Raw genomic sequence first — 20,738 nt, 5'->3', positions numbered from 1 at the left:
CTGATGAAACAAAGCAAACACCATGGATAAACCTGCATGCTTTTCCTTGGTATGTGATCTCAATTTACTTCATAAAGAGTAAATAAGGTAAATTGAGATGTGATATAACTGAGGATATAAATGCTTACACACTGAGCTCTCAACCTTCAATTTCTGGGGCTATCACATAATTCACAGCAAAAAAAATCTTTGGAAAATGCTGTCCTCCTGCTGAAAATGACTCTCCCATGTTTGCACTGCCATGCAATAGCTCCTGTGGATATGGAGACAGATGATTCCACATCTGTTTGCCAGTACCCAAAAAGGAAGATTGTGTTTTAAAGCCTGCTGCATAAACAGCCTTATCTAGCTCGCTCCTTTGGGATAAGGTTTGGACCATCTCTCCCGTAGAAACTGTGTTGTAGAGGCATTGCATGTGTATGTTATTGTGCATGCTGTAGCAGCGTGCAGATGTGGAAAAGGGAGGAGAAGAGAAGTAGATCTGATTTCATTCCCCAGTTCTTGTGTTTGTTCATAGCAGGTAGCCAGCTGTGGTGTTTTAGCCCAGCTAAAGCTGCAGCTAGGAGCAGCAAGGTGATTTTGTATATTACCCCTCTGTGCTAATGTGATGCTGTTGTTTTCTCTGTCTGCTCTTGTAACCAAACAGAAGTACTCTGCTGTCTCTCTCTGCAACATATCCACAGAAGTCCTGAAAGTCATCAATGCCACTGAAGAACTGATAGCAGAATCCAGTGGTCCCTGCGATTTCCCAGCTGACATTCAGGACAGGGGAAAAGGGACCTTCCCTTTGGGGACAGACCCTATCAGGCTTGATGAGCAGCTCACCACACTGGAAGAAAACGTAAGAGCATGGATCAGTATGTGAAAGTGTCCCATGTGTGAGTAAGCACGTGTGTGTGTGTGTGTGTGTGTGCCAATATGATGCGTTGGCAGCAAGAGTGGATGTTCACAATTAATATTGGGTTATTAAATACACAAAAAGAACAAAAATTCCTGTTGTAAAGGAGTGTTCTGCGCTCTTGCTGGGGTTTTTTCCTAATGTGTACTTGAAAGTATTTGGGGAGTGTTGGATGTTTTGGGGTTTACAACTGATTTTAGACTCTCTATGTCAAGTTACCTTAAGCCTTCCAACCCTCTGTGGCTGTGTAGCTGCACCATGCCTGGCTGAAACCACACTCCCAAGTCCCAGCACAGCCTCTTGCATGTAAGCACAGGTAGGAAATCATGTCCCCAGTCACGCAGAGGAGAGTGTGTACTGCACACTTAGAAAGAGCAGGGGCTGGAGATGCAGAATTAAACAAACATTTGTTTGGCCACATCCAAATCATCTCTCCCTTTTCATGAGTACTTGTCATCTGCAGGAAAAAACGCAATGCTGAATCACAGAGGGAAGTCACTACTCACTGGAAATCTTTATACATCCACATAAAGGAGTTGGTACACTTGTCACTTCCATTTTCCCTTCTTCCCACGTGTAGCTGAGTACCTGTCAGTGATTTTTTGCCCTTCATTAGGAGCTCTTCAGGGTCTCACAGAAATCTGGACATGGTTTGCTTTAGCCCCAGAGTATTTCCAGGCAGAATCTACGCTCCTGCATCTTTCTCTGCCCCATACAGGATATGAAGTAGATGGCAAAACCTCCATGGTTTCAAGATTTCACCACCACACCTCATAGTAAAGAGCCTTTAGAAATCCAAGAATCCACCCAAAGAGGATCTGGGTGTATACAGACGCTTTGTTCATTATTGCTTTCGGTAGCATTACAGGGACTGTGCATCAGTGTAGAGATTGTGGGGCTGTCAGCACAAGGTTTTACTGTAAGATGTGCATACCTCAGTGATGGTCTCTGCAATCTCAATATGAAAAGGGAATAATGACTTTCCCATCCCACATTTTTCTATCAGTTCTATTTTCTTTAGGGTTTATTTTTCCCTCTTGAAATGTACAACCTACTGTGCAGAGAATCTTGGGACAGCATTTGAATGCATCTTTTCTTTTACTCTCTAAAGGTGTTTCTGTTCATAATGTTCCTATTTCTTCTTTCTCTGGGCTTTTAGATGTGATAGGGCAATGTTAAAATCTGAAGGGGCTGTGGTATGTCACACCACAAGGATGTATCATCTCAGTGAATGGAAAGAAGAATCAAAACCCACAAAAGCAGGAGCATTTCTATTTAATCAGCATGTTAACTTTATGGCCCACTTGTGCCTCCAGGTACTTCAGCTAAGATGTTAAATCAGATCACTTTTGTGTTCTGGCTACATTTGTCACAGATGTCATGCCTTCGGTTTGATTGTGGTCTTACAGGATGCAGCTTGTGCAGGATGTAGTGAATTTGTTTCTTAGCAATGTCACATACAATTCCAGGCTGGTTTGGGTTGGAAAGGACCTTAAGATCATCCAGTTCCAACCCCCTGCCATGGGCAGGGAGGCCTCACAACAGACCATGTCACCCAAAGCTCTGTCAAACCTGGCCTTGAACACTGCCAAGGATGGAGCATTCACCACCCCTTTCACATACATGAAAAGCAGGTCTCTACATTTGTGCCTGGAAATAACTGATACAAGAGGGAGGGCAAATAAATATCATAAAAACTAAACACTTAAATCTTACTCTAGTCATTCTCCACCACCACTTTTGATGCACAAAGTCACAGCACGGCCAGAAATTATTTGAATGCCTGTTACACCAAAGGACTGTGTGATCTAGGAATTGTGAGCAGATATAATGACCCGAGTGGAAAACGTGTGAAGTGAAGATATGTGCTCAAGGACCTGGTTCAGTCTGCCTGCCCCTTGAACCATGAACATGTTTAGTTAATGCTAGTTTGTTAGCAACACAATCTTAAAGTGAGTGAGGCCACCAATGGGGGAAATCAGGTTGTATATTTATTTTCCATTGTGCTGTTACCAGCCTCATGGGAACAGTCTCTTGGCTATGTAGCAAATAAGCAGAAGGTGCAGTATTGTCCCATGGGTTATGCCCAATTTTAAGCCAAAGCTAATGCCTGAAAATCACCCTTTTCTATACAGCAGGGACCTCCATCTATCTGAGTACCTTAGATTTCTTCGTGAAATAAACACATAAAACACAGCATATCATGAATTACTGCTCCATTGAGCTGAATGGGAAACGAAGCCTTTACCTGCAGGTCTCAGAGGTACTGTACTTGTGTCTTGTATGGCACATGTAAGTCTATTGGCCCTCCAGAGGGCCAGGAGGCAGGAAGGTTTTGGCTGCTGTATATTTGGGTGAGAATGAAAATGGGAAACTGTTGTACATGTAAGCACAGATACTCTGCAAGAAGTTAATAACCATATGCTGCTGAACAGCTATTCTTAGAGTTTTGCTTGCCAGAAGGCATTAGGCGTGTTTCACACCTCATCTAAAGCTGTGTTTCATAATAAGCACAGGTTTATACGAGGTGTGATCTGATGCCTTCACTTGCAGACTTTGAGTTGTTGTGAGTAATTGGAATATCAAAAGTAAAGCAAACTTTCCAGCTTTTTTGGTTTGTTTGTTTTTGCTGGCGAACCTGGAACGGATTTGGTTTGGAATACCATTGTGGCACTTGGCACATCCGAGTGCAGCCATCTCGTGTGAATGTGTGCTTTCACATTAGGATCATGGAATCCCAGAGTGGTTTGGATTGGAAAAGACATTGCAGCTCATCCAGTTCCAACCCCCTGCCACAGGCAGGGACACCTCACCCTACACCATGTTGCCCAAGGCTCTGTCCAGCCTGCCTTGAACACTGCCAGGGATGGAGCATTTACCATTTCTCTGGGTACCCTGTGCCAGCGCCTCAGCACCCTCACAGGGAAGAACTTCTTCCTTATATCCAACCTGAACTTCCCCTGTTTCAGTTCGAACCCATCACCCCTTGTCCTATCGCTACAGTCCCTGATGAAGAGTCCCTCTCCAGCATCCAGAGGATTCCCCTGTGGCTTTCCTCTGCCAGGTAAGTCTCCCTCTCGTGGGTTAGCAAGGAGGGAAGCTCAAAGGTATCATGGAAGATGCAGGCTGCTTCAACCTTTATGCCCCCAGAACAGAAATCAGTGATGCTCTCCCTGCCTTGGCCCTGCAGGTGTACCTGACAGCCAGCACGGTGTATGGGCTGGAGGGGCAGCTGACCAGCCTGGAAGATGCTGCACGCAAGATCAACAGTGTCACTGCAGAGTCTGAGCTGGCCCATCTGGAAGACCAAGTGGCCACAGCAGCCGCCCAGGTTCATCACGCAGAGCTTCAGGTGAGGACAGCAGCTCCTCCCCATCTGCAGGGTCACGCTGCCTTGCTGTGTGCTTCCCTGTGGTCTGCACACACTTCCTTTTGATATGTTTTGTCCCGCAGTGGACTGATGATCCGAGGATGCTGACTGCATCACAGGAGCTGAACAAAGTGTAGTTCAGATGTGTAACTCGGCCCAATCAGGTGTACTGTCTGGGTCAGGACAGCGATTGTGCCCCTGTGCTGGGCACTGGTGAGGCTGCACCTCGAATCCTGTGTTCAGTTCTGGGCCCCTCACTCCAAGAGAGACATTGAGGGGCTGGAGTGTGTCCAGAGAAGGGCAACGGAGCTGGTCCAGGGCCTGGAGCACAAGTGTGATGGGGAACGGCTGAGGGACCTGGGGGGTTCAGTGTGGAGAAGGCTCAGGAGGGACCTGATCGCTGCCTACAACTGCCTGACAGGAGGTTGTAGTGAGGTGGGGTCGGTCTCTGCTCCCAAGGAACAAGGGACAGGACAAGAGGAAACGGCCTCAAGCTGCACCAGGGCAGGTTTAGATGGAGCTGAGGAACAATTCCTTTCCCCAGAGGGTGCTCAGGTATTGGACCAGGCTGCCCAGGGCAGGGCTGCAGTCACCGTCCCTGCAAGTGTTCACACAGCGTGGAGACGAGGCCTCAGTGCCATGGGTTAGTGGTGGCCTTGGAGTGCTGGGGAACGGTTGGACTGGGTGAGCTTAAAGGGCTTTCCCAACCTGTATTTGTCTCTTCCACTCATTTGCTTTTGCCATGGGAGTGCAGCAGCTTCAGAGTGCAGTGCTAATGCTGAACCTGCTCCTTGCTGCCAGGCAGCTCACATGCTGTGCTCCGTGTCCCACGCGTGGCTGTGGTCAGGCTGCATATGCAGCATTAGGCAGTTTATCTAGTCAGCAGATTGTAAAGCACTTCCCAAAAGAAGCACTTGGCAGTTCTAACAAGAGGGGCCAAGGGCAGCCAGCACCTGAGCCAAGCACAGAGCCTAGCGCTTGGGATTTAGCCTCTAAGCAGTACACATCCCAGCCTAAAGGCAGGTGCTCTGTGGGCTGTGATCTAGCATCTCTCTAGAGGCTCCGGATAGTCTGGGGCTCAGACGAACTCATTGTGATCTGGTGCTAAGAGCTGAATGAAGTAACACTGCCAGTCCTCAAGGGGCTAACACTGCTAGCAACTCACTGCCAGTGCTCTCAATGACCAGGCTGTACCACCGAGGCTCTCTGACCTGGTCCAGGCTTTCTTGGGAAGTACCTGTTCATTCTACTCAGCAGGAGCATCTCCTTTTAGGACTAAGCAAAGATCTGGGAGTCTGGCATCTCTCTGATGTCAGAAGTTCATTGCTTCTGCACTAGTGGGTGACTGGCTGCGATGTTTTGTTGCCTTTGGTCATTACTTTATGGTAGATACGTGAATGGGAGTGAGAGGGGAGGGGAAGAGAGGCCTAAGCTATAAAGGAGGATGACAGAGAGGCCAGTGAAAGCTCTTCTGCAGAGTGAACAGCTTCAGGTATCATTGTGAATCAGGAGCTGGCTTTTATGTTTGAATTCTCTGGCACTGCTTTCCCTTTTGGCAACGTGTTTCCACTAGTCTCAACATCGGCCTACTTTCCCTCAGGTGTTTGCTTTCATGGACTCTTTTCTTCCCTAGCAATTTGTTTTCCATTGAGTGTTTCTATGTAGTATGTACCTGCATTATGCACGTTTGTGTTTAACATACATATACCCTTAAATTATAAATATATAAGATCAAATGTTTTGATTTTGTGATGGAGGATGTACTTTGTGTGTGCATGGAATTACTAGTGAATTAGGAAATGTATCCCACTAAGTCATTCTTTGAATGCAGCCATTGAAAATCACAGCTTGCATGCATTTGGGATTAGGCAGCTAAAGGTAACTGGGAGATGGCAGATGCAGCTTTTCTCTCCTCCTTTCTTGTTTTCCTCAAAAGGAGTGAAATGCCTCTTCCTTGGGGTCACAAGGTAGGTTGGATTGTTCTTGTACTTCATCTTTACTAACAAATTAAGCCCCTTTTAACATCAGGACTAAAGAATACAGGCAGATGTCAGAAGTGCTCAAGTCAGCCATCTGTTTGCATCTTCTGATTAAAGAGGGTTTGATTTGGGATGGGAGCTATTTTAGTAGTGACATTACAGTAATTTGAAAACCTCTTTTCCCCCCTCCCCATCTGTCTGTCTCTCTCTTTTATTTCCATTGAAGATTTCAGATATTGAGAGCAGAATATCAGCTCTCACAGTTGCAGGCTTGAACGTGGCTCCATGTGTTCGCCTGACAAGGAAACGGGATCAAAAGCAAACAAACCAGGTGCCAGAACATTCTGTAGTATTCCAAAATACATTGGAATCTTGCCTCCTTTTCTGTCATGGAGTAATGCTTATGTGTTGTTTACAGATGCACACAATAGACACATCAAGACAGCAGAGGAGAAAACTTCCAGCTCCACCAATAAAAGGTGCACGTCAGTTGTTACATACATTAAAGAAAGAGATTCTCTGTTTGTAAGATTCAATATAATGGGCAGTTCAGCAAAGGAGGGGAAAGATTTAAGTTACCAAATGAACAGTTTGGGTTTATCTTCTTTTTAACCCCATGGTGTGTTATCTGGCAATTTTAGGGCATGCTTCACCTTTCATTACTCTTGTCTTGTATAATTCCACTGATTGACATGGCCTCAGACATCAGTAAATTGGGGGTATCACAGCCTGCTGGCTCTCATTTAAATTAAACCCACCTTTCTTCATGCAGCTTAGGGGAAGTTTTCTCTCTCCTCAGGTGTGACTCTGCGGGAGTATTGGTACATCTCCTTCAGTCTGCTCTGTGAAAAATCTCCCCTTTTTGTCTTTTTTTCCCAGGTGAAAAAATAGATGGTTCTCCAGTTACCACTGTCAGGACGTTCAACAGAAACTTCATGCTTCAAGGATCTCTAACACAAAGAACTAAAGAGAGGAAAAGCACTGCCAAGGACTTAATGGTAAATTCATAACATATCATAGAATCCCAGACTGGTTTAGGTTGGAAAAGACCTTAAGGTCATCCAGTTCCAACCCCCTGCCATGGGCAGGGACACCTCACACTAGAGCAAGTTCCTCCAAGCCCCTGTGTCCAACCTGCCCTTGAACACTGCCAGGGATGGGGCAGCCACAGCTTCTCTGGGCACCCTGTGCCAGCGCCTCAGCACCCTCACAGGGCAGAACTTCTGCCTTAGATCCAGCCTGAACTTCCCCTGTTTCAGTTTGAACCCATCACCCCTTGTCCTGTCACTACAGTCCCTGATGAAGAGTCCCTCCCCAGCATCCTTGTAGCCCCCTTCAGACACTGGAAGCTGCTCTGAGGTCTCCACGCAGCTTCTCTTCTCCAGGCTGAACAGCCCCAGTGTTCTCAGCCTGTCTCCATACGGGAGGTGCTCCAGCCCATGATCACCCTTGTGGCCTCCTCTGGACTTGCTTCAGCTGCTCCATGTCCTTATGTTGAGGACACCAGAACTGCACGCATCGCTAAAACTGCTGTTAAAAGCAGTAAATAGAGAGCAGTAGATGTGTAGGCAGCTGCATTTCATCATCTTCACAAAACTTCTCTTAATAGTTTGAGGGAAAAAGAAGAGAGACCATTGAGGCAGCTCTGAACAAATACAACCATTGTCCTGGGAGCTGTCTGACGGTATACCATAGTCGAGCAGCTCCTGAATATCAGCTTGTGTGAATGTACCCTGGCTGCCAGGTCTCCAGGAGTGTGCTACCCTTATTAAAACCCATATCAAATCAAATCAAATCAGTTGGTGCTCCCCTGCAAGTCAGACCTGACCCAGGCCCTCACAGAACCAGCTGCACACTGTAACTCAGCAGGTGAGAGTCCCCTTGAATCTCAGCAACGTTTCAGAAACATTCAGAGGTTACCTAAGTGGAAAAGCTTGTTTTGTGGTTTGCTCATTTTTTCTCTTTCCTGTCCCTTTCTGTTCTAGGAACCTGCAATAGGATCTGCTGTGATGTACTAAACTTACTCCTACTGCCAGTAACACACTGCCTAAGGCTGTACACTAGAGTGCCTTTACTTAACAGCCATTGCATACGTCCAGCTGAAAATGGACCCTCAAGAACCTACAAAGCCTCAGTTACAGGGCTTTGTTTGGATACCTCACTGAGAAAGCTGTCCAAGTCTTCAGCATTGTGGTCTGCTAAAGGAAACTCTGCCTTAAAGTTCTCACAAAAGTCCAGACAGGATGCTGAGTTTCAAGAGCAAGGCTCCACGTTTTAAGATGCACTTTTTCTCCCTATTGATTGTACGGAAGTATGTCATCTTTACACCGCAGTATGTTTTTGTACACACAGTCAGTCAGAATGATAGGCCAGTTAATCTGCCACACCAGACCTGTGATCCATATTTGCTGGTTACTAGCATCCATGTTGTCAAGCAATAAGAACAACTGCGCAGCCTGTGCGGGGTGGTGGGAGTGGAGAACCAGTGTACCTCACTCTGGGAGTCAGTGGGAGGTTCTGACAGGGTTCACAGGAGGAGGTGTGGGATGTGCAAAGGCTTCTCTGCTCACTGAGGGTACGTTTGGCAGTCGCTGTTGTAGCTCCAGAGCGAGGTATTTTGCTCTTGGCAGCAGGGGGAACATGGATGTCGTGTTGAAGCGTGAATTGGTAGCAGCACATGTGGACCAGATGTCTGTTATGATCCTGGTGTCTGGAAGCATCCGAGCACTGTTGTGAAACCAACACCTCTCTGTGTCTCGTTCTTCTTGGGAGCATTGTCTGCTTTGGTGGTGGCCAACCACGCTGTAGTTCAGAATAAATTCTGACCAAATCCGTTAAGGTTGGTAAAAGAAGGTGAAGACATTGTAGATGAGATCTCTGCTGGTGGTTGTAGGGTGGCTGCAGTCTGTGAGAGATTCCCTTCTGCTATTTCCTGGCTTTTCTGAGGAGGAGGCAAATGTAGCCCAGAGATCTCTTCCAACGTAGAGTAGCTGGGACCTGCTGCCATGTGCACCCCACTACTGTTGAACCACTCTGAATTGGATTGTGAATGGTAGAATTTCATCTTTCATTGCTCGAGACCTTCAGAAGGTGAGCCCTCAAAGGTGGAAGGCCCTTGAGCAGATGCCTAGGAGGGAAGATGCTGCTTACAGGGTGTCCCTCTCTCCCTTTCAGGGAGGACCTTGCCAATCTGTGGTACTTTTTGCTCTGAAGAATACAAAGGAAGTAGTTAGAGGAGGTGATAAGCCAGTGAATCTGTTACCTTCCATGCAAAGTGCAGAGCAGGTCCCCAGATGCAGAGTGGGTTGTTGTGAAGCATGCCATGAAGGAAGGCACAGGCTGGCAAGTTCCCCCTCAGCATCAAGGAGCAGTGGGTACCAGGGCAGGAGGAGAGCTGCTCTTTTCCCTGGGCCCCCAGCAAATACCCACTAGTAGAGTGCCACATGTTACCTGCTACATGGCAGGAATGCCATCCCCTGGAACACCAGGCTATGAAGTGGCTCCAGTTGGGCAAACAGGAGGAAAACTGGACAAATTTCCTGGCTGGGTGGGTTTTAGTGGGGCAGGTGGGAAGGTGAGGAACGGCTGGATGGGGCAGTTGGAACAGCAGTGCCAGTTGCAAATCTGCCACTGCAGTTGACATCTAGCACTTGTCAGTACCCTGATGTCCACCTGCATGTAAGGAACCATCAGAATAAATACAACCATCTTCCCACCTGGAGTACGTAAGCATCACTCCATCCCTTCAAGGGATTCCCATCTGCCCAAGATCTACCCAGATGTGTTTGTTCTGGGTGAAATTCTGCCCTGCTCTCACACAATCCTAGCTCTCTGAAATTGCTTTTGCACAGGTATGAGGGTAGAATTGGGCCCACTCTGTTTAATATATAAATATACATATATAAAACAAATATATTTTATTTATATATGCAATCCAGTAAAGGAGATTAAACAGAGTAGGATGCCTAGGGATTTGTTATCCAGTCTCCTCCTCCTTCCTTGACTGTTCTCTTGTATGTATACAGCACATTCCCAGGTTCTGGTTTATGCAGGTATGCGTGTTATGAAACGTCATTAATGGTGGTTGGTCTACATATCCGTCTAATAACTAATAACTAATCTCGTGTATGTAATATCAATACAGAAATGACTACTTTTAATAGAATTAACTCTTTGGCTTTTGTTCTGTTAGTGCGATTTAAACAAGCCAACGCCGTTCGGAATAGGTTGTTTTTTCCTTAAGAGGCATGAAAAGCATCTATTATCGTGTTACAATGTTAAAATATTCAGTCTTTGACAGAAAAAAAACGTGTACTGTGTAGGCATTGCAGCAACAAAATAGAAAAAGATAAAAAAAATCCCCCCCCCCGCTCCAAGGCATTTGACTTCTTCCAGGTGTTGATTGTGCCAAATACGTGCAAAGATATAATCCACTGGTTTAAAAAAGTCCTCAAAGCGTCTGCTAGAGCACACAAAGACTTATTTTGTCATCGAGTGATTTCAATCTTCAGTGTTAATATTTATATTTAGATTGATTTTTATAAATGAAAACTATTTTACTGGGCAAAACGAGGACTAGATGATCTATTGGGTTCAGTCTGAGTGAATGTTAAGTTTGCCTTGTTATTATTATCTGCGTACTCACCAAGAACTGTTGTCCAGAGGAATTATAAAAGAGTAAAAGTGGTTTATGAACAGAATGCCTTTGATTCATAAAGAAAAACCAAAAGTTGCTCTCTGGTGTTTGCATTTCCGTGCACTTGGGCCAGGAAGCCTATCCACAGCGACCCGTCACAGCCTCCCTTAGCTGAGGTGAGGAGCACGCAGTAACACGCTCCGTTCATGTCCATGGGGCTGCGGTGGGAGGAATGCCGTTGGGAACGCCTCATGGTGAGTCTTCTCCAAGCTCCCAAGTCTGTTGGGTGAAATAGCATCTCAAAAGGCACGATTGCGCCCAAAGGGAGAGCAAGAAGCTCAACCTAGATAATCATAGTCTGGTGTGTCCAAAGTCTCATGCAGTGAATGCTCATCGGAACACTTTTTGATTAGCATCTTTTCTCCACTATGAGTGTGTTCATTTAAACCCGCATGTTTTAAGTAATACTTCGGGTCAGCAGGTAGTATTTAGATATAGTAGCAAATAGCAGATAGTATTAGAAATAGTATTATAAATAAGCACATAGTATTCTAAATAGTAGTAAATACCCTATTATAGTAAAAATCCAAAGAGAACAAAAAGGGTTAAATCACCTACAGTGATGAATTCAACCACTATTAAATCGTAGTAGTAATTCCAAGAAGGCACAGTTAGAAATGCAAGTTCATTCCAGTGTCCCTTTTGCAGAACGGCTGTGGCCTGGATTTAACCATTGGTCATTAGCTAAATTGTCAACTATCTTTTTTGGATATAAGCCATAGATTAAACTGCATTCAAATATTATTGCTGGTAATAGATATGAATCAAGATTAAACATACTGTAAATAACATGTCTTACTAATATAACATAGTTAATCACCATGGCAGATGTATTGAGCCACAGCCCCAGGCTCGTAGATGTGGACTAAGGTAGCAGCAGCACATGGCTTGTGATCCTCCAAGAGTGACTTTAGCTTGACCAGGTAACGTGGTTACAAACACCTGCATCGTTTCAAAGGGAATCAGCTGGTTTGGGCACTGACCCCTTTTGGGCAGTGGTGCACAACTACCTGCAGTAGGCACAGAATTACTCTTCAAAGTTCAATCAGCCTCTATTTTTGTTCTCTTCAGCAGGGAGAAAACACTTATCCTTGATAGGAGCAGCTTTTTGTTCAGTGAGATACCTCTCCAGCAGTACAGGAAGAATCATGAAGTGCCAGTGGACAGTTCAGGGCAACATTCCTACAGGTGGATGTTAACAAGCTATGTAAAAACTACACAGAGAGCACCAGCATTACTGCAGGTACATTAAAAATTAATGAGAGCCTTTATTCTTTCTTCCAACCATTGCTTTTTATTTTTTACATATCAACAGCCATTTACTTTGAAATGTGACAGGAAGGTTTCATGATAGACTTAACACTGCAGAGTTTAAATCCCAGCACAAAGGCTGTGTGCGTTTTGGTAGACTGAACGTTACAGTGAACAGCATCAGGAAATGGGTGGGGACAGAAGACAAAGAATAAGCTGTGGTGGCACTTAGTTCTAGTGTCCATGCACGGCCTTTTACCTTCACCCTGAACACGTTTCTCTTTGAAGGAACTTGCACAAGGAGCAGAAAGAAGAGCAGGGTGGGATTGCTAGGCAAAAGCAGAACTGGTGCCTGAGGTGCAGGGGAGGATGTGATTCCAAGCACAGAGGTTGGGTTGCCACCTCAGGCAACAGAGGTCACCAGTCACTCTCTTGTGTGCCCAACACTTTGTGCTCCCACAAAGTGTTCAAGATATAATCCAGGTGTCTGCTTGCAGGCCTTAGGCTGTCAGGGCTGCTCCTCAGGTGCCTCTTCCCAAAGCGACCGATGGGGCGCACGCCACGGCCCACGTACCAAAAAGGATCGATCTCAGGACCTGGAATTCAAAGCAGACCATGAAGCATCTACCACTGCGCTTACAGGCAACATTTCCTGAACATCTGGAGAGTGCTGGATGGCTTAGCCCAAGAGAAAACACAAGGGGAAAGGCTGCAGCCAGACACACGACTTCGGGGTGTCTTTGAGGGTTGCTTTCCATGTGTAAAGACCAAAGGAGGAAGATTCAGATGCAGAAATAACTTTCATCTGTCTGGGCTGCAGCCTGCAGATCATGGAATCCCAGACTGGTTTGGGGTGAAATGACCTTAAGATCATCCAGTTCCAACCCCCTGCCAGGTTGCTCCAAGCCCCTGTGTCCAACCTGGCCTTGAACACTGCCAGGGATGGGGCAGCCACAGCTTCTCTGGGCACCCTGTGCCAGTGCCTCAGCACCCTCACAGGGAAGAGCTTCTGCCTAAGAGCTCATCTCAATCTCCCCTCTGGCAGGTTGAAGCCGTCCCCCTTGTCCTGTGCCTACAGGCCCTTGTCCAAAGCCTCTCTCCAGCATCCTTGTAATCTAACGTAAGCCGAAGTACCCATCTGATTCAGGAGGGCACAGGATGCTTTAAAACTGATCTGAACCTTGGAAGAGGTGTCAGTGCAAGGTACAAACACCACAGTACCTCCACCATCTTTAAAACTCTCTTCTCTTAGCTAAAGACCTGAAGTCCAAGCATCCAGCTCCATCACTGCTATATACACCAGGTACACTATAGAGTAACATCCACTGGAGTGCAGGGGGGTTCCTGTGAGATGGAAGCATGAAAACCTAATTCTTGTTCACTTAGGAAGTTGTTTCCTATGGAAAATGGATGACATTTTGCTTTGAAAGCATCTGAAGTGCACTTATACCTGACTTACTTACTTTGATAGTCTCATCTAGGTTTAGAGCAGGTGTGGAGAGGGGTATATGTTATACTAAAAGATACAACAAGAGGGAATATCTACAAAGTGCTGGAGATGATGCCACCCCAAGGAAATGCCAGATCATTCCAAAGGACTGTCAGGAACAGGGACACATTTGAATTGAAGTGCATTATAGATCATCCACCTCATAGGAAGGTTTCAGGCAAGGCAGAAGGATTTTCCCCTGTGCATTTTGATGCATGAACAGAGAAAACAGAAACCCCCCTTTGGCTGGACTTTTTTCTCTATCAGTGCATGTTTGAAGTCTTCCCACACGTTTAACCCCCTCCTGCCCACCAGCACCCAAACAAGGTCACTTTCTTCACCTGGGTACATAAAAACCGAGGTTCCCACCATTGCTAATGCTCTTTAATGGGGAAAGGTGTCCCACTGAGAGCCCATGTGCCTTACTCCCCGCACCTCCTCTCCCCCACTCCACATACAGTTACCAGCCTTTGCTCCCTGGGGGAAGATGAGATTTCCTGATACAGATTTTCCTCAGAAACCTTTTGGCCTGTGTGTTTGTTAGCTTTTACTCAGGTGATATGGGACTCTGTGTGTGTCCCCCCTCCAGCCCCAGTTCCTCACAGCATCTCTAAATGGAGACCCTTCAACCATTGACTTGCATTTTGACTTGGAGACAACTCGTGGTTCCAGACAGAAATGAAGATGTCTGTAGAGCAAACTTAAGCTTCTGGCCCTTGCTTTCTTCTTACTGTATAGAAGTAGTTGTGAACTACTTTGGCTCCACAGGACACAGCTGAAATTTCAAGCCTATTGCATTCCATCAGGTGATGCTCATACTTACTCCTGTTGTCTATCTGGTGTTTAAATGGTCTGCTCTGTCCTGAAGCAAAGCTGAGCGATACCAGGAGCACCAGCAGGTAGACAGTGACCATCTTTAAGTGCTTTGGTGACCACTGGGCACGCGGTGTCCACGAGATTGGATGCCACATGATGGAGCAGCGGTGGGAAGGCTGTGAGGAGGTAAGTGAACATAGGGAACACGTTATGAGTTAAAGCTCTCAAGGTGAAGGAAGGTATTGACTGTAACGGGGTATTTCTATCTATCAGACCCATGTCACAACTCAGTTCTTGAAACACTGGTGCTGGGGCTGTCCTGGGTATTTCTGTTTGAAGGCAAAGGCTATGCAGTGAGCCATCTACTGAGGTAACTCTGCAACCAGTGGGTTTTGCTCACCACCAGTGAAAGCCTCTCTCTTGGCTTCACAGGACACTGGAGTCCTGGCCCTGAGCTTGCTTCTGACTTTCTATGTGGCCCCTTGTAAGAGCATGGGCACTGGCCACCAAAATGCGTTTTAGCCACTGCCTTTCACCCCTTCCTCACTTGCAAAATATGTCTAACGTTTGCATTTTACACATTCCTTGTACAACTAAATGTGTTTCAGTAGGGACAGGACAAGGGGGGATGGCTTTAACCTGACAGGGGGGGGAGACTGAGATGAGCTCTTAGGCACAAGCTGTTTCCTGTGAGGGTGCTGAGGCGCTGGCACAGGGTGCCCAGAGAAGCTGTGGCTGCCCCATCCCTGGCAGTGTTCAAGTGTTCAACCTGCTCTAGTGTGAGGTGTCCCTGCCCATGGCAGGGGGTTGGAACTGGATGATCTTAAGGTCCTTTCCAACCCAAACCAGTCTGGGATTCTATGAAAGGGAACATTCTGCCTGTGTCACCAATTCCTTGCTGACCCTGTCAGTGGCAGTTTGTAGGAGCTTCCTCACAGCAGCATTCCCACATGCCATGCAAGGACACTCTGCCTTGAACACACAAGGTCTGCCTGCATATTGGGCAGCATGGAGCCTCTGCTTACAGTCAGCAGGAGCCCATTTGCTTAAGCATCCCTTAGGCAGATATGCAGGCACAGAGCTATAGGAAATCCTCTTGTCAATACCTGCACAGAGGCTTCTGCTTGTGTTTTTTCCCCTGTGGTTGTCAAAATCCTAACCTGCTTGCAGTACAGGCAAGCAGGAATGAACATCTTTTGATGCGAGATGCTCCCAAGCACACCACACAGGCAATGCAGCAGCAGCACGTGGAGAACGTGCTTGTGTCTCATTGAAATGCAAAGTCAAAAGCTCCTCAAGCCCCAGTTATCACTGAAGGCTTGTTTGGGGGTTTTTATCCCACATCAACAATTAAGTCAGCAGGCAACTCGGAGAACACTGATTTTAACCCACCATTTCAACGGAACCATGAGTTAACTTTTCTAACTCACGTATATCATGCCAACCTCGTGCCAATCAGGATTTTGGCACATAAAAGCACACGGGATGAGTTTTGGTTTCAACTGGTGTGTCTCTCACGTTGCTCCATGTTTAGCAAAGCCTTAAATTCAATGAGACAAGACAATGGTGTTTTGGGGAATCTCCCTGGTGTGCTTACAGGGCTGCTGACAGGCTTTCCAGATTACCTCCTGCCTAGTTTTTGCCTGGGAACTGAGTGACAGAAAGGAAGAGCTTGCCTGGAGCTCATTGTTAATGACAGACAGAAACACAGGGAAAAGCTTTTAGCCCAAGCTTTCTCCTAAGCAGTCCTGTGTCTCAAGTCCCCACCATTCTGGCTGTGCCATTATTTACTTGTTGCCATTTTTTGCTCAGGGCTTCCACTGCTCCTCAGTACGTAACACCCCTAAACAGCGAGGGAGCTCAGCACCTCCAATCCTCCCTAATTTTTGCTCCTCCTAATCATCCCACCCCATTTGTATGGGGAGAAGCTGAGGAAGAGATGCCACAAACTTAACCCCGTGTGTTGCTGAGCATCTGTACCTTGTCAGTAGGCTATGAGGATAAGCACAAAATCTGGTTATCCACTTCCACGAGTAATGGGGCTGGAGGTGGTCTGTGAGCAACTCGGGTCCAGGCCTGCCTTAGCCCACAAATCTATAGCTTTCTTCCAAAGGGAGAGCTGAAAAACAAGACCTCCTGCAGTCACTCTGTGTGTGTCCTCCGCTTCCAACCAGTGAATGAGCCTCCAAAGCTTGGAAAACTGACTAGTTTCAACAAAGCACAATGAGAAGTTTCAGGACTGATTTTCCCCTGGAGCTCAGCAGCAGTCAGCACTGATGCCACTTGGGCAGTTTGCTGCTTCTGCTTTGTCCCTGAGCAGAAAGAGCCCTTACATTTTGACTGAGCAACACCTGTGAGAGCTATCTGGCAATTCCTATCAGCATGGGAGGGGAAAGGTAAAGCCATTAATAACATTACAGTGAAACCACAGCATCACAGCTTGCTGTGAGTCTGCCTCATACAAGCCATGGGACACGAGCCTGGCACACAGGGGCTCTCAGCACACCAAACTCAAGCTCTGCTGCAGATCCATGAGGTCTAAGCCTCCCATGGATGTCATAGAATCCCAGACTGGTTTGGGTTGGAAAGGACCTTAAGATCATCCAGTTCCAACCCCCTGCCATGGCCAGGGACACCTCACACCAGACCAGCTTGCTCCAAGCCCCCGTGTCCAACCTGGCCTTGAACACTGCCAGGGATGGGGCAGTCACAGCTTCTCTGGGCACCCTGTGCCAGCGCCTCAGCACCCTCACAGGGCAGAACTTCTGCGTTAGATCTAACCTGAACTTCCCCTGTTTCAGTTTGAACCCATCACCCCTTGTCCTGTCACTACAGTCCCTACTGAAGACATGTCCTCAGAAGATAAGGTGCTACTAACACTTTAAACCCTAAAATAGCATCTTCCTCAAGATCAGCACTGTGAATACCCCCTCCCATGCAAACACAAATAGCTTTCAAGCTTGAAAGCAGTGCTGGAGATCCCCACATGAGACCAAATCCCTGCTGAAGCCAGGCCTGGGACCATGGCTCATTTCAGGGCTGAGCAGCACAAGAGGCTGGGCTCTCCATGCAGGGGCTAAACACTGCCTGTAGTGTTTAGCATGGTCCCTCCAGTGCAACACCTGAGCAGAAGTCAGTGAGCACAGAGCACGGCTGAGCGCATCAGTGCAGAAAGGCTGAAGCTCCAAAGGAACAATAGGACATTCAGGCAGAAAGAGGCAGGACAAACACTGAAGCAGACAGCGCGAGGCACTCACCTGCTTGCACCAGAACCACTCCTCAGGTAGCCACTGCTGCAAGGAGAAGCAGGGCAGCTGCTGGGGGCTTGTGCCTTTTATCCTGGGAGGAACTGGGCTCGAGGGAGTGCGGGGGAGCCAAGAGGGGGGCCAGGAGCACGTCAGCAGCACCAGTGAGCAGTCTGAGTTTGCGGAAGGAGGGGTTGAGAACTGTGACAGGAACCCTCAGAAAGCCATTGATCAGGAGCCGAGGACAGCACCAGCACATGGCAGGGTGCTGAGACACCCCCCCCAGCACACCAGGAGGGGGGCAGAGTGAAGGAGATCGCTGCCACATCCCTATGGATGTGGGGACACGGCATAACGGAGTAGCACGGGCTGCCAGATCCCTGCACAGCAGAGCCAAGCTCTCTGTGCTGCCTGGCTGAGATGCTCTGCCTGAAGCACGTGTCTGCAGGGGGAAAACACTCATGGTGGGGTTGAGGTGTGGGGAGGAGATGGACAGTGGGGAGCTCTCAGGGCCAGCAAGCTGGAGCAGTAAGTCCATGCATCCTTTCCCAGGCCTTGCTCCTCTTGCTATTGTCCCATCACTATGTTTTGCTTAGAATCTTACTTGATGACAGCTCTAAGCCCCTAAGCCATGACTGGGATCAATTTATCCCCATTTAAGTCTTAGGCCATACTGCAATACAGCACCCAAGGAGCTGATGGGATCGGTTGTGGGTCAGTGCTTCAGCAGGTGCTGACCAACTTTGTGGCTCGTATCTTGAGCGATATTGTATTGCTACAGCAGCAGATACCTCACTCCCTCAGCATCGCTCTGCAGGGGCTGAGACAGGCAGTGTCACCGCAGGCTCTCTTGCTGACACCCTTGCAGGTGCACGGGTGCTCTGCTCCTGTGAGACTGATGACCGGGAGGAGACTGAATAAGAACTGCTGCAACCCCATCAGGGTGAAGCGTAGGTTCAATAACAGCTCTGTTGTTCAGTTTCTCTATGAGGATGCTTTCAGTCGGGGAGCAGCTCAATGTACAAATGACACTATTTCACTGCAGCAATACTCCTCCATTCTCTGATTTCCACCTAGTAACAGCTAAAAGAAGTGTCTCCCTCATCCAAGTTTTCAAGAGTTTAATCAGACTGCTCAGGATTACAACTGCAAAACGTGAAGAGCACTCCATGTCTGTGCTAGCACAAAAGGTCCTTCTACAGCTAACACAATCGATAGTGTATACACATACTTTCTTCAGCATCCTCCTTTTAGCGTGTTCCCTTTGAACCTTGCCAACGCTCCCTGCCTAAAAATCAATCTGCATCTAAGGAGCAGGCAGTGACTGTGCTTCTGCTGTGATAATTGCATGTGTATGCATGGAGAGGGTACCTTCTTAGTAAGTAAAACCCTTTACGGGTTTGCATCACAGATCTCTTCCCTTACTGATCTTCACGTTGATTTTGAGCGGAAAATGTGGGTATCCTTCCCTGATCTCTAGTGGGGATGATCTTAAGGTCCTTTCCAACCCTAACTGTTCTATGATTCTATGATTCAGAACACCGTGTCAATTCAAGCAGCCAAACCACACTGTTAATTACACAGAGCGTTGCGCTGTTCTTCACTGATACCCAGGTTACCGAAAAGCCAGGACTGGCTGGATTTTGGAGCTATGTTTTAAGCTGGGAAACAGGACCATCTAGTGGTTAATACAGACGCCTCTCTCCTTTCCCTCTCCCTAACCTTCTCCCTCTTTCTCTCCTCTCCCGGACAGAACACGCGGAGCTGGGGGGCAGAGCCCAGCCACAGCCCCGGCAACGCCGCTTCCACACCGGTGTCCACCAGGACCGCTCCTCTCTGTCCCTTTAACCCCGGCTGTGGCTCTCGGCAGCGGCTTCTCCCTTCGCCCCCGCAGCCCCGGACCTTCCGTCGGGACCCATCACCGCCCCTCTCGTCAGCCGGAGCCCCACGGGGCCGGTTCTGGGCAATGACCCTGGAGGGCCCGAGCCAGGGCGATTCCTTGTTATACCCAGGGTGAGATTAAGGCACAAAGGAGGTCATCTCCTCACACAAACAGTCAGATGCCAAAGCCCACGGTGTGTGGGGTGACTCTTGGCACCCCCCAGACACTTCTCCCTGCTTGCCCCCTCCCGTGTGTCACTGATGAGAAGACGCTTTGAGATGCTGGTTGTGCTCCCCCTTCACTCCAAGGGTGCCGAGGTGCTGGGAAGGCAGCCCTGGACGGGGCAGTGGAGGCGTCAGAGCTGCTCCCTTCCAGCTGCAGCTGAGCGAGGGTTGCAGGGTGCCCAGCAGGTCCCTATCATCCCAATGGCCTCACCTGGAGCCTCCCCAGCCACACACCCTTCCCCATTGGCCCCAGCTCTGTATTTAAGCTCAGGTCAGGAGCTCTGAGAGCTGTGTTTTAAATCTTCTTCTTTTCTATGAGTTTTTCTATTTTATTGCTGTATTTATTGTCCATCTTTATTGCAGTAGTGCCACTGGGCTGCCTTTGACTCCTGTTTGGCTGCTGTTAGCGGGGTCGTGTGTATGGGGGCAATCCCTGGTTTCCTGCTGCCTGTAGGCTTAGGTTTGTTTGCCTTCTGGGTTCACTGTCATGTGCCTGCCTTGCCTGAGCTGGTACCAGTGTGGGGCTGCGTGGTAGGGGCTGTTCCACTCCAGTGCCAGGCTGCGAGGGACAGTGCGGGGCGGATACAGGGACCCGCATCCCACCCGAGGTGCCCATGGGGGTACTTGGGGCAGGAAGGGTCGGGGGTGTCCCCTGCGCTTGGAGGGGCCCCAAGAGCCGCAGGGTGAAGCGATGGTGCCGGGGGCACTGGGAGGGCACGGGGCAGGAAGCCGAGGGTCACTGGGAGGCCATAGGGGGCGCCGCAGGGGCGCGCTGGGCCGGACGTCGGTCACCCGGCGGCGGGAGGTGAGGCAGGAGCGGGCGGAGGGGCCGGAACGAACCCGGGTTGAGGGGGGGGGGACTTGGGGAGGCTTGACCCCCCACCACCA

General features: G+C 48.2%; 2 protein-coding genes across 6 annotated transcripts in view; one reads left to right on the top strand and one right to left on the bottom strand.

The window, feature by feature from the left end:
• MYRIP (myosin VIIA and Rab interacting protein) overlaps positions 1-20,738 on the top strand; it is a 333,617-nt gene that overhangs the window by 189,474 nt on the left and 123,405 nt on the right. For 4 of the 5 annotated variants that reach the window (XM_057431592.1, XM_057431590.1, XM_057431591.1 and 1 more), the window contains 6 exons: positions 647-841; positions 4,089-4,250; positions 6,474-6,578; positions 6,666-6,726; positions 7,127-7,245; positions 8,233-9,228. In XM_057431592.1, the coding sequence (XP_057287575.1) occupies positions 647-841; positions 4,089-4,250; positions 6,474-6,578; positions 6,666-6,726; positions 7,127-7,245; positions 8,233-8,265 (675 nt within the window). In that variant the 3' untranslated portion in view covers positions 8,266-9,228. The remainder of the gene's footprint in view (positions 1-646; positions 842-4,088; positions 4,251-6,473; positions 6,579-6,665; positions 6,727-7,126; positions 7,246-8,232; positions 9,229-20,738) is intronic. The other variant, XM_057431593.1, reaches the window with a different exon arrangement.
• LOC130611153 (prolactin-releasing peptide-like) lies at positions 12,021-14,712 on the bottom strand. The gene is made up of 2 exons (XM_057431596.1): positions 14,507-14,712; positions 12,021-12,790 (listed from the first exon to the last, which is right to left on the bottom strand). The coding sequence occupies exons 1-2, from the start codon at positions 14,652-14,654 to the stop codon at positions 12,612-12,614; spliced, it is 327 nt and encodes a 108-aa protein (XP_057287579.1). The 5' UTR covers positions 14,655-14,712; the 3' UTR covers positions 12,021-12,611.

Source organism: Pezoporus wallicus, unplaced genomic scaffold (genome assembly GCF_028554395.1).
Source record: "Pezoporus wallicus isolate ANWC-B61680 ecotype Strahan unplaced genomic scaffold, APGP_CSIRO_Pwel_v1 scaffold_11491, whole genome shotgun sequence".
In the NCBI taxonomy this organism is placed as follows: Eukaryota; Metazoa; Chordata; class Aves; order Psittaciformes; family Psittacidae; genus Pezoporus; species Pezoporus wallicus.
Note: the sequence above shows the minus strand (reverse complement) of the source record. Positions and strands in the feature narration are given on the sequence as shown.

Excerpts from the sequence above, each read along its gene's own strand:
- LOC130611153 (XM_057431596.1), bottom strand. The coding sequence starts at position 14,654 with ATGTGGCATCCAATCTCGTGGACACCGCGTGCCCAGTGGTCACCAAAG. Across the intron at positions 12,791-14,506 it reads ACACCAGATAGACAACAGGA|GTCCTGAGATCGATCCTTTT; the intron begins GTAAGTATGAGC and ends TTTGAATTCCAG.